At 41.8% G+C, this 14,181-nt stretch overlaps 1 protein-coding gene across 17 annotated transcripts in view; it reads right to left on the minus strand.

The window, feature by feature from the left end:
- Positions 1-14,181, minus strand: part of MCC (MCC regulator of WNT signaling pathway) — a 349,930-nt gene that overhangs the window by 143,637 nt on the left and 192,112 nt on the right. For all 17 annotated transcript variants that reach the window (XR_012001147.1, XR_012001148.1, XR_012001146.1 and 14 more), the window contains one exon: positions 5,682-5,795. Coding sequence is in view for 1 of the 17 variants with exons in the window: in XM_026006013.2 (XP_025861798.1) it covers positions 5,682-5,795 (114 nt within the window). In the remaining 16 variants the exon portion in view is untranslated. The remainder of the gene's footprint in view (positions 1-5,681; positions 5,796-14,181) is intronic.

Here is a 14,181-nt window from a genome sequence, read left to right on the forward strand (position 1 = left end):
GAAACTAATGAGAATGATGATACAACCGTACAAAATCTTTGGGATACAGCAAAAGCAGTCCTGAGGGAGAAATACATCGCAATACAAGCATCCATCCAAAAACTGGAAAGAACTCAAATACAAAAGCTAACCTTACACATAAAGGACCTAGAGAAAAAACAGCAAATAGATCCTACACCCAGCAGAAGAAGAGAGTTAATAAAGATTTGAGCAGAACTCAATGAAATCAAGACCAGAAGAACTGTGGAACAGATCAACAAACCAGGAGTTGGTTCTTTGAAAGAAATAATAAGATAGATAAACCATTAGCCAGCCTTATTAAAAAGAAGAGAGAGAAGACTCAATAAAATCATGAATGAGAAAGGAGAGATCACTACCAACACCAAGGAAATACAAACGATTTAAAAACATATTATGAACAGCTATACGCCAATAAGTTAGGCAATCTAGAGGAAATGGACGCATTTCTGGAAAGCCACAAATTACCAAAATTGGATCAGGAAGAAATAGAAAACCTGAACAGGCCAATAACCAGGGAAGAAATTGAAGCAGTCATCAAAAACCTCCCAATAAAAAATAAATAAATAAATAAATAAATAAAAAACCTCCCAAGACACAAAAGTCCAGGGCCAGATGGCTTCCCTGGGGAATTCTGTCAAACGTTTAAAGAAGAAACCAAACCTATTCTACTAAAGCTGTTTGGAAAGATAGAAAGAGATGGAGTACTTCCAAATTCATTCTATGAGGTCAGCATCACCTTAATTCCAAAACCAGACAAGACCCCACCAAAAAGGAGAATTATAGACCAATATCCCTCATGAACATGGATGCAAAAATTATCAACAAGATACTAGCCAATAGGATCCAACAGTACATTAAGAAAATTATTCACCATGACCAAGTAGGATTTATTCCCGGGACACAAGGCTGGTTCAACACTCGTAAAACCATCAATGTGATTCATCATATCAGCAAGAGAAAAACCAAGAACCATATGATCCTCTCATTAGATGCAGAGAAAGCATTTGACAAAATACAGCATCCATTCCTGATCAAAACTCTTCAGAGTGTAGGGATAGAGGGAACATCCTCAATATCTTAAAAGCCATCTACGAAAAACCCACAGCAAATATAATTCTCAATGGGGAAGCACTGGGAGCCTTTCCCCTAAGATCAGGAACACGACAGGGATGTCCACTCTCACCACTGCTATTCAACATAGTACTAGAAGTCCTAGCCTCAGCAATCAGACAACAAAAAGACATTAAAGGCATTCAAATTGGCAAAGAAGTCAAACTCTCCCTCTTCACCGATGACATGATACTCTACATAGAAAACCCAAAAGACTTCACCCCAAGATTTCTAGAACTCATACAGCAATTCGGCAGTGTGGCAGGATACAAAATCAATGCCCAGAAGTCAGTGGCATTTCTATACACTAACAATGAGACTGAAGAAAGAGAAATTAAGGAGTCAATCCCATTTACAATTGCACCCAAAAGCATAAGATACCTAGGAATAAACCTAACTAAAGAGGTGAAGGATCTATACCCTAAAAACTATAGAACACTTCTGAAAGAAATTGAGGAAGACACAAAGAGATGGAAAAATATTCCATGCTCATGGATTGGAAGAATTAATATTGTGAAAATGTGAATGTTACCCAGGGCAATTTACACGTTTAATGCAATCCTTATCAGAATACCATGGACTTTCTTCAGAGAGTTAGAACAAATTATTTTAAGATTTGTGTGGCATCAGAAAAGACCCCGAATACCAGGGAAATTTTAAAAAAGAAAACCATAGCTGGGGGCATCACAATGCCAGATTTCAGGCTGTACTACAAAGCTGTGGTCATCAAGACAGTGTGGTACTGGCACAAAAACAGACACATAGATCAATGGAACAGAATAGAGAACCCAGAAGTGGACCCTGAAATGTATGGTCATCTAATATTCGACAAAGGAGGAAAGACTATCCACTGGAAGAATGACAGTCTCTTCAATAAATGGTGCTGGGAAAATTGGACATCCACATGCAGAAGAATGAAACTAGACCACTCTCTTTCACCATACACAAAGATAAACTCAAAATGGATGAAAGATCTAAATGTGAGACAGAAATTCATCAAAATCCTAGAGGAGAACACAGGCAACACTCTTTATGAGTTTGGCCACAGTAACCTCTTGCAAGATACATCCATGAAGGCAAGGGGAACAAAAGCAAAAATGAACTACTGGGACTTCATCAAGATAAGAAGCTTTTGCACAGCAAAGGATACAGTCAACAAAACTAAAAGACAACCTACAGAATGGGAGAAGATATTTGCAAATGACGTATCAGATAAAGGGCTAGTTTCCAAGATCTATAAAGAACTTATTAAACTCAATACCAAAGAAACAAACAATCCAATCATGAAATGGGCAAAAGACATGAACAGAAATCTCACAGAGGAAGACATAGACATGGCCAACACGCACATGAGAAAATGCTCTGCATCACTAGCCATCAGGGAAATCCCCAACAGTGCAATTGCTGGGTTGTAGGGCAGGTCTATTTTTAACTCTTTGAGGAACCTCCACACAGTTTTCCAGAGTGGCGCACCAGTTCACATTCCCACCAACAGTGTAAGAGGGTTCCCTTTTCTCCGCAACCTCTCCAACATTTGTGGTTTCCTGCCTTGTTAATTTTCCCCATTCTCACTGGTGTGAGGTGGTATCACATTGTGGTTTTGATTTCCACATGAGAAAGGGAATAGAAGGGAAGGGAGAAGAAATGGGTGGGAAACATCAGAAAGGGAGACAGAACATGAGAGACTCCTAACTCTGGGAAACGAACTAGGGGTGGTGGAAGGGGAGGAGGGCGGGGAGTGGGGGTGACTGGGTGGTGGGCACTGAGCGGGGCACTTAACGGGATGAGCACTGGGTGTTATTCTGTATATTGGCAAATTGAACACCAATAAAAAATAAATTTATTATTAAAAAAATAAACACTATAATTTTGCAGGTTGCCTGGGTGGCTTAGGCAGTTAAGCAACTGCCTTTGGCTCAGGTCATGATCCTGGGGTCCTGGGATCAAGCCTCACATCAGGCTCCCTGCTCAGCAGGGAGTCTGCTTCTCCCTCTCTTCTCTTTGTCCATCCCCTTGTTCATGCTCTTTCTCTCTCAAATAAAGAATATATATATTTTCAAAAACCGTAATTTTTTTAAAACTTCCCTGAAATTAAAAGATTAAAAGAGATAATCAAAATAATACACAACAAACCTGAGAATATCAAACCAGATTGACAGATTTAGAGTTACTCTATTAGGGGCACCTGGCCGGCTCAGTTGGTGAAGTGCATGACTCTTAATCTTGGAGTTGTGAGTTTCAGCCCCAGACTGGGTGTAGAAATTACTTTAAAAAATCTTTTTTAAATATTTACTCTGGTAAAATTACTGAACAAGAAAGAAAGAAAGAGACAGTGAGGAAGAGAAAGAAAAAGAAAGAAGAGAAAGAAAAAAGAAAGGAGAAAAGAAAAAAAAGGAAAAGAGAAAAAAGTAGAGAAGAGGGGAGGGGAGGGGAGGGGAGGGGAGGGGAGGAGAGGAGAGGAGAGGAGAGGAGAGGAGAGGAGAGGAGAGGAGAGGAGAGGAGAGGAGAGGTGAGGTGAGGTGAGGAGAGGAGAGGAGAGGAGAGGAGAGGAGAGGAGAGGAGAGGAGAGGAGAGGAGAGGAAAAAGAAAGACAATATGCCATGGACATCTATCGTTAAGTGTCTTATGAGGCAAAGAAAGCTGTATTATCAGACTTTGAGAGCAACATTCTATGCCAAAAGAGATTAAGGAAACGTATTCAAGTCAAGAAAAGATGGGCCAAGGGTTTTCTATCCAGCAAAAATGGCCTTCAAGTATGAAGTGCAAATAACAGACACACTGTTATTAATGAGCAAGAACTTAGTGAAGATTATTCTGAGTCCTCCTTGAAGAATCTACTAGAAAATAACTTCAGACAATAAACAAACAAATGGAGGAACATTGAGATAAGGACCATGAAACACTAAATATATAGTTCCTTATAGAAGTCTAAATGAGGACTAGAAAGGGAGAGAGTGAGTTTCAATGGCCATGTGGTCAGGCAGGTGGATACAGGACAACTGCAAAAAAACTGGAGGAGTATAATGCATCAACCACAAAAAATTACATTCTTCTCAGGAACTATATTTGTTGGCAGTAGTAATATTATTCTAAAACTGTACATAATATGGAATGATCCAAGTAAGTAATTACAGAATATTCTAATCCAATCTTCCTCTGTAACCTCAAGAGCCAGGACTCAGTATGAAAGAAAGGAGAAACAGATAAAATATAGAAGAAGCTAAGTAAAAAGTATCCTGTAGTCTGAATTTAAATTGGGGCTATTAGTAGGAACTCCTAAGGTATTTTATCTTAATAGTTACATGTACATAATATATATAGATAAATAAGGAGGTAAAGAATGTCCTGGCTACATCTATAAAAGAGGCCTGAAAACAATGACCAATCTAGGAGCATTAAGCATTCTCAGCACCCAGACTGTGATCTTGAAATACATTTTTTTACTGAGAGAAATAAGAGCTACTCAGAGAATGGTTACTACTAGACTTGGGGCAAAAAATGTACAGTTGAATCTGAAATAATCACTAGGCTCCTGTCAAAAGACTCAGGAGCCAACCTGAAGAGGCTCATACTGGCCAAAGATAATATAATTTGAGTTTCTGTAAGGGAAATAATTAATAGTGGAATGAAACCCAAATATGTTTAAATATACAATTTCATAATATTTTTAAAAATTATTGGGCACTTTCAGAGGCTACTAAGTTTTTTCTTGAAAAATGTTAATAGATGAAAGATGGAGAATTCTGCTTTTCCTCTATGAACCATTGTTTCAACAAATCATAGATCATGGGAGATGTCTCTATAAAAGCATTCCAATTAATGAGAAATGGTAGAACTGAAATATCATGATTTTTAAAGTCCTAACAAATCAATGAATATAGGTACTGAGTATCAACAGCTATTAGCATCACAAAAAATGAGACAGCCAGACATTTTGTACCTCCCAGTGGAAAAACAAATACCCTCTACAGTCTTGCCAAATGGACCAGACCTGAATTTGACTGAGGCTCTGGGTCCATCTGCCATCTTGCAGGAAATACAGGGGATGGAGGAATGTGGTGAACTGTACAGTGAATGTAATCAGCAACATCCAGACTGTAGGGAATTCCACAGGTCAAATAGCCAGATTTCTAACAGATTAATTAAAAAGCAAACAAAGAAAGGAAGCAAAACCTATAAATTAAGAGATTCAAAGGAAACCCATAGTTTTTATTTTATTTATTTATTATTATTTTTTTAACCCATAGTATTCAGATGGGCAAGACTAAGTTCCACTGTCTAGCAACATATAAATGTCAGTGATAAAGTGTAAAGAAACAGGCAATAGGACTATAAAAGTCATGGTGGTCACCTTGGTGGGAGGGAGAATGTGACCAAGACAGGACATAAGGAGGGACTTCTGGGATGACTGGCAAGTTCTGTTTCTTGCCCTGGACAGTGGTTATGAGAATGCTTGCTCATTACACCGTAACCTGATTTGTGGGAATTCCTATATCTATGTTTTATCTTAAGGAACACAAAAGTTTAAAAAAAAATTCTAGATCCCTTACCTGTGCCTTGGCTAATTTCTTTTCCAGGAGGTCTCGTTCCCGCTCTGTTTGCTGCAGACGTTTATTAAGCTCCACTATATCTCCCTTGAGTGATGCCAGGGCTGCCAAGTGGAGCTGTGGTAACAGAAAGAAAGAAGCACAAGGTTAGATCATTTGGCAGAAATTCATTCCTTCCCTTCATTCCCAGTAATTAGCATGATCATATTTTTTAAAAATGCCTCATCTCCAATGGGTGCTATTAAATCAGGTGTCTTACAAGAAGCCAGGTTATATGGTCACCATAAATATAATGGAGAAATCTTTTTTTTTTTTAAAGATTTATTTATTTACGACAGACACAGAGAGAGAGAGAGAGAGAGAGAGGCAGAGACACAGGCAGAGGGAGAAGCAGGCTCCATGCCGGGAGCCCGATGCGGGACTCGATCCCGGGACTCCAGGATCATGCCCTGGGCCAAAGGCAGGCGCCAAACCGCTGAGCCACCCAGGGATCCCCCTGTAATGGAGAAATCTTATGTGTGGGCAGTGAAACCCAATTTTGGTGGTCAAATCAGGATAGAGAGCAAAGCTCCTCACTTGAGTTACTCAGCAAGGATGAGATTAATTGTTGGTGTGGGGTTGCCTTATTGTCCACCCAAGCAGCAAGAAAAAGGGAGAATCAGATTAGCTTTTACCTTTGGAAAATATGGAAGTTGAATAGGGCAATTCTATCACATGTACAGATACAACCTAGGACCAAGGAGAAAGAAAAACTGGGAGAGGGGGATCCCTGAGTGGCTCAGCGGTTTGGCGCCTGCCTTTGGCCCAGGGCGCAATCCTGGAGTCCTGGGATTAAGTCCCATGTCGGGCTCCCAGCATGGAGTCTACTTCTCCCTCCTCCCGTGTCTCTGCCTGCCTCTCTCTCTCTCTCTCTCTCTCTCTCTCATAAATAAATAAATAAATATTTAAAAAAAAAAGAAAAAGAAAAACTGGGAGAGCTCATTTTTTTCAGATGGTCTCCCCTTAAAGTTGGTCCTTTATTTCCTTGCCAGCTCATCTTTCCTTGTCCCCCAGATGGACGAGACTGATCAGATGCTGTTTCTGGGCTCGCAGGCCTGCTCGTAGGACAGAACCAGAACTCTGATAAGTGATGCTAGGAAAAGACACACCAAGAATTCCTCCAGATCTCTTTCACCAGCCAACTCCCTCAGGTTAACTGGAGCTTCAAGGAATGTTCTTCAACACATTAACAAGGGGGTACCCTGCACTTCCAGGATCTCAATGTATTCCACATCCGAGCCCTAAACACTGAGCTTCAGAAGCATCAACAGCCTCCGCACGTGCCTTTTTGTGCTTTTCAGGCCCATAGGTGGGGCTCTGTTTAAGATGTGTTCAACACCCAGGTCCCAGAGAAGCACCCTTCAACCTTCTTTGGCCTCTGAGTCACTACTCATCCGTCTTCACTGCCAGTTCCAGGGGAAGTGCAGACCACTCCCTGGCCGGATTCCACACTCCCATTTGGGTGAGTGATGAGAATCAGAACAAACCCTCCCTCCTTACAGGCTTTAAGTAGCTTCTGCCAAGAGGGATTTGAAGTAAGAAGCGAGCAAATAAACGTGATCTTTAAAGATGGACATGGTACGACAGTACATAGTTCCACTTTGAAGATTTTAATTTGAAGTTTAGAAAATGCTTTTCTGCAACTACATGTGGGCCAGTAGGTTTTGTTGGGGTGTGAGGGGTGGGTAGGCCAGGAGGAGATACAGGGCAGGGTCTGGCAGTTGTTTAGGTTAGACTATAGCAGCAGTGAATGTGACTTTGCCTAATTGCATCAGGGCTGCAAACCAACAGATCAATAGCTGATTTGAAATCAGGAATGCCTGAAATTTAAAAAAGGAAATGTCAGGCAATCTGGCGGTATTTGCCTTTTCATGTCGGGGTAGGGTTGCTCAGAAAAGGTCACTTTGGGTTTCAGATACAAGGTTATGTATGATGAATTCTCAGCACAAATACCACAGCGTTTCCATTGTACAATCTTTTTGAGGCTGTTCTGCTTTCCAGGATGGTGGAGAGGGACACAAATTCACTCCCTCCTTAGATAGCTGGGTTGCCCCGCCTCTGAACTGTCCATCTGAGGATTTTCCTTCAGCATCATACACAGTGATGTTACACATTGTGTCAAGTCCTGAGAGAGGTTTCACCACCTCTCCTCTGGCAAAAAGGATAAAGTACATATAGGGTTGAAATGTTCTTTAAGAAATATAGGAGTAGAAACTATGATCCCAACTGTATGAGCCCAGATATGCTTCCTCTCTCCTACATCTCCACCTACTTCTGGAGGGCTGGGGGAGGATCTGGGGGAGAATTAGGAAGACAAAACTGACAGAGGAAGTTCTAAACGTCACACTAACTTCATAAAACTGGGCTAGATGAGGAGACACATAGAGTAGTTATTTCCATCATAGTACATGGCTGAGAGAGAGTCCAAGATGGGTAACCCTACCAGGGAGAGTACCCATTTTGGAACAGAGAATACCACTGGCCCTTCCAGATGGCCAGGAAGATCCACAGGATGTGCATTTGGGGCAGGTCTTTTCGCTTTCCTGGATGGAAGATGCTTATCCATAAAATAAGAATAGACCAGTTTTTCTTCACTTTCTTTATGTTACAAAACCTTTAAGCATCCATGCAGGTGATGAACCCTTCTCCTAGAGAAGAGTAGAGCTTTGGAGTTTATGCATGTATTTTACCTAATTATGGTGATAACACATTCTGGAATCTTTCCACAAACTCCAAATTAAGAAACCACAGATGCCACATAAGTTGTGTAGACTCTCTTATGGGTCATAATCATGGTTGAGTGGAGAAAGGCCCCTGGGTACTTGACATCTCCCATTCCACATTTGCAGATCAGAACCTGAAACCCAGAGATTGACTTGCTCACTCAGGGTCCCATGGGTAGCTCAGCACTAGCACCAAGACCACCAGCGCCCTTTCCTCACTATATGATGTTGTATATGACAGTAATTCTCAATTTTTTATGTGGATGAAAATTTTACTTAAAATATTTCCCTCTGATTGTAAAAGAAAAACATAACAGAAAACTAAACCAGAAAGAAAGAATTCTAACATTTTAGTGGTGGCCTCTGGATGGTTTCAAACTTCTTGGGGGATGTGTGGGGTAAGTTATTTTTAATATTTTTTGTTTAAAATAATACTTGTAAGTGTACTAAAGATTTTATTTGTTTATTCATGAGAGACAGGGAGAGAGAGGCAGAGACACAAGCAGAGGAAGATGCAGGTTCCATGTGGGGAGCCTGATGCAGGACTCGATCCTGAGACTCTGGGGTCACATCCTGAGCCAAAGGCAGGTGCTTAGCCACTGAGCCATCCAAGCGTCCCTGAAGTTTTTTTTTTTTTTTAAAGAGGCTTTGTATTTTTTTTATAAATTTATTTCTTATTGGTGTTCAATTTGCCAACATATAGAATAACACCCAGTGCTCATCCCGTCAAGTGCCCACCTCAGTGCCCGTCACCCAGTCACCTCCACCCCCTGCCCACTTCCCCTTCCACCACCCCTAGTTCGTTTCAAAGAGGCTTTGTATTAAAGAGTTAGTTGTGACTATATTTTCTGCACGTGTAGGGCTGTCACATAAAAACTGTAAAGGGTTCTTGCTGCATCCCCGATTCTGCTGGTCTCCCTGCAAATTCAAAGGCTGGGGAGTTTGAGAGCAATGCTACAAGTATTATGACATAACCTGTGCCCTGTCAAGGCAAGGATTAAAAAATAAGAAGCATAGAGGTCTTTGGGAGTAATTTTTAAAACGATTAACTGTGAGCTTAAATCCTGGAAAGACAAATTTATGGAAGCAACCAAAATTATTAAATATCTATTAATAGGAAAATAACATGTATAGCATTTTTTGAGAACTCTTATTTTCTGGCTTTAGAAATGGCCTCTAACGAGTCAGAGCTTCAGACAATGACCCATAAAGAACCATTCAAAGAAGATGTTTCACTAACCAAAGAGAACAAGTATATAATGATGTTTCAAGTTTGTGCCAGCATCCTCTTCAACTCGTGCTTATCTTTCTGTTAGACAACAAGACCCCAATTTTTAGCTAGTCATATTGCTGCTCAGCTAAATCGTCCCAGTTCCTAGCTCTCCTTCCCTCCCTTAAGGTGGATCTAGGTGTAGCCATGTGACAACGTTCTGGCTGATGAGCCAAGTAGAAATATTATGTGGGAGTTCTAGAAAAAAAATCCTTGTGAGCAACCATACTCTCTTCTTCCATCCTTGCTACTTGATTCATTAATGTGATGGGTAGAGCTCAAGCAGCCACCCTCCTTCATAAACATGTAGTCTACACCCTAAAGAGCTGAAAGTTGCCTGAGCCCTCGCAAGTTTGTAGAGCTACCTACCCTACCAGCTTTGAACTGCTGACTCCAGATTTCTGTAACAGAATAGCATGAAACAGACACTACTGTATAGGCCACTATCGTGTTGTACTCTGGTAAATGAAGTTGATCTAATCCTAATTTGCAAAATTAGATAAGCCTGAGTTCAAATCTTATTTATGCCACTTTCAGGTGAACTCTTTAGGTAGCTTATTTAATCATTTTTAAAGAAAGCTGCCACAGAGACAAATGAGATAGCATTGATAAAATAACTCGCATGTTGTCTGGAACCAGGTAAACATTCAACTAATTCCCTTTCCCAGGCAAGTTCTTTTTAAGATTTTATTTATTTATTCATGAGACACACAGAGAGGGAGGCAGAGACATAGGCAGAGGGAGAAGCAGGCTTCCTGTGATCCATCCCAGGATCTGGGATCATGCCCTAAGCAGAAGGCAGATGCTCAACCACTGAGCCACCCAGGCACCACCCCCGCTCCCACTCCTACCCCTACAGCCAAGTTTTAAGTCAACAAGTTTCAAGTCAACAACCTTCTTAGACTGAGCCCCATCAAAGGTAGTGGGTGGGACATTCAGATGAGTGAGTAAGCCAGTCATGTCTCAGAGCAGCTTACTTTCTGGTGGGTATCAGCACAGAAGTGAGGCACCATCACTGCTGTGTTGGATTCTGCTGAAGTCCTACGGTTGAACTTAAGGAGCTGACAAGGCTCTTTAATCTCTGTGAAATTTTTACCCGTGGCCTAAACAAGGTTAGGATGGGACCTTGACACTTCCTAAATAAATGTGAGTATAGTGCACGAAGGACATAAATCCATACTTACCTCATCACTCTGGGGATATGAGGCACCAAGTCCCCAGGCTGCTTCAAGACCTGCCTCACATTTGTTTTACAGTGTATATCCAAATGAAACTAAACCAACTGGAAAACTGCTATGTAACTGTCAAAAAGGTTGTTATTTTTGGATGAAACACTACTAATATTTCACTGTTCAACTGGCTGTCAGAACAGGCTCTCTTAGCCTCAGACAGATAAGGTGTCCAGCTGCCAGTGGCCTGAGTGAGAAACTAGCAGTGCCTTTGTGACAGCCTCTCCTGGTGGTTGCTCCTGGGCTATATGGATAGATGTTTCTCCCAGTACAATTTAGCCATGAGACAAAGGGCTTCACACTTGAGATGTCCTTTTAAGCCAGCAGCCCAGTGACTCAAATGAGTCCCCCAGAGCATCACTGGGTATTTATTATTACAAGGCGCTTCTCCATCTTGCTACTACTGGCAACAACAAACACATGCCCACATTGTCTAGTCCACATGGCACTCTCCCCTGCATCTGCCCAATGGATTGTCACCATCACACCCCAGCTCTGTAGCCTACAGGTAAGCTATGATTCCTCGTTTGCTGAGGGACAAATACTTTCCCCAAAGACCACAGATAGTGAAGGGGATCTAGGGCCTGAATCCAAGTTGCCAAATTCTAAACCCACCATTTTAACTCATCTTTCTGGGACTTTGGTCTACTGTTTAATAATAGCACTATCTTCAAAGGGGCCAAAGGCTTCTGCAGACACCCTTAAGACAGCGGAATGAATTCATTGCCAGAATCCCCATCCAGTCACAGGCAGCATGGGGCATTAATTATGTGACGGCAGAGCTGGCCTTCCCCATGTTGGCGGGAGGTAAGCTCATCCGGGGCAAACTGTGCTTATTCTTTCTTCCTAGCTCTGACTACTCAAGGTGTTCCTGTAAGTCAGTCACTGTCAGGGTACCTCTATTTCCTTCTCACCATGTAATGACAGGAATTTCCATTCTGTCCTAACTGAGCCACCTGCCTTCCAAATTCAAGGTACACTCAGTTTCTGCTTAGGTTTGAGTGATGACAATGGGTAGATAGTGCGTGCCAACTCCTTTCACTGAGCGAACGGCTTTCTTCACTAAAGAGCAAGAAACAAGCACAACTAAACTTTACTGAACACACACAGTCTTGACAGGTTTGCATGATTGTCTATATATTACCAAATTGAATCAGCAGCAGAGTCCTGCAGAAGAAAGGCAAGTGTCCAAACCCCAATGTCAACCTCTAGGAATATTTTGAGACCTCTAGACAACTCAATAGTAATCACCAAAGTCACAATATTAATAGCTACCATCTGCTATTAACAGATTACCATCTGCATTAACATCTGCTGAATGTTTAATGGGAACTGGTGCTGAGGCAAAAGAATTTCATAAACCATAGAGTGGGGCAAGAAATCAGCCAGAGGCAGAAAACTGATAAAATGTAGAAGAGATGCTCATGCATAGACACTCAATGCTCTAAGTTCTGCTATGTGCCTTGCTGGCACTTCCAACTCATAATACCACTGTTCCCCTTTACTTGTGGGATGCAGATGTTTGTGCATGTGCATATATGTGGGTGGGTGGATGTGAGGGAAGAGGTCAAATGCATGCAGGGACATGGGGAGAAGCAGGGTTAGGATCTCCACGGATGGGAGGACCAGGGAGGTGGTCGCAGGGAAGCCATCTAGCAGCAGTGATGACACTTGGGGCTGGTAGCTCAGCTCTGTGTGAATTTGGGGGAAATCTCTTTAACTTCCTATGTTTCTAAATGTTTCTAAAATGGTTTGTACCAGATGGTCTCTAAGATTCTTCTAGTTTTAAACCTATAAGCATGTATTCCTGGTATATTCACCTGTCCAGGTCCAACCTTGAGTTCTGTACCTGGGGCTTTGCGTACTTTATTTGCCCACTAGTCCCAGAAAGTGTCTGCTGAAGCTCACCATATAAGGAAGTTTCACTATATGTAGAATTGATCAGCAAAGATTATTCTCCTAGAAACTGAAAGAGCACTCAGAATCACACATAATCTTTCTGCTGGTGGGGGAATTGAGAATATGTCGTCCAATTTCCTCACTGTAAAGAAATCAAACGGACCCAGAGAAGCAAGGCTTTATTAAACCCAGATTTCCTCATTCTGCATCCTAAGACTTCCCACTCTCCCATTCAGCAATCCAGAAGCTCCCGAGTAGTGAATAAGTGTGTATATCCCAGTCCTGTCCTTGGAAATAACAGGAGACATCTATACATGGGAAAGCAGCCTCATTCAGCTTCTACTCCAAGACTCCCCACATCCCGGAAGCTCTAATTCAGATGCACAAAGAACAACATCCTTGGCAAAAGGGTAATGTTCCCATCCAAATGGAAACAGTTAAGTCTGTTCAGTGGCTTCCAGGACTGGAACATTCTTATTTACTGCTAGAACTCCAGCTAGGGGCACCTGCTGTGTAGTAACTTCAAGAAAGGTTGTTCATGGCCTGGAAACTTAAAACTCATGAAATATCATCTGCAAGATTGCTTACTGCATGCAAATTACTTTTTCCTGTCCTATATCCACTCAGAAAGCATCAACTTTTTGTCTTCTATTTTACCTAATAAATAAATAAATCTTAAAAAAAAAAAGTTATTTATTCATGAGAGACCCAGAGAGAGGCAGAGACACAGGTAGAGGGAGAAGCAGACTCCCAGCATGGAGCCTGATGTGAGACTCAATCACAGGACCCCAGGATCACGTCCTGGGCCAAAGGCAGACGCTCAACCACTGAGCCACCCAGGTACCCTTTACCTGATAATTTATTTAAGAAATTTCTTCCAAGTTACTTTTTTAAACCTCTGTTGAGGGTCACCTGGGTGACTCAGTAAGTTAAGTGTCTGCCTTTGGCTCAGGTCATGATCCCAGAGTCCCAGGATCAAGCTCCACATTGGGCTCCCTGCTCAGGGGGTAATCTGCTTCTCCCTCTCCCTCTGCTCCTCCCCTGCTTGCACTCACTCACTCTTTCTCTCAAATAAATAAAATAATCAAAATCAAATCAAAATCAAATAAACCTCTATCGAAAATTAGTTGTTGAAACAGCATCTAGGGGGATCCCTGGGTGGCTCAGCAGTTTAGAGCCTGCCTTTGGCTCAGGGCCTGACTCTGGAGACCTGGGATCGAGTCCCACGTCAGGCAGCCTGCTTCTCCCTCTGACTGTGTCTCTGCCTCTCTCTGTGTCTCTCATGAATAAATGAAATCTTTAAAAAAGAAAAGAAACAGCATCTAAGTCCTCTTCAACATGGT

The sequence above is a fragment of the Vulpes vulpes genome, chromosome 4 (assembly GCF_048418805.1).
Source record: "Vulpes vulpes isolate BD-2025 chromosome 4, VulVul3, whole genome shotgun sequence".
In the NCBI taxonomy this organism is placed as follows: domain Eukaryota; kingdom Metazoa; phylum Chordata; class Mammalia; order Carnivora; family Canidae; genus Vulpes; species Vulpes vulpes.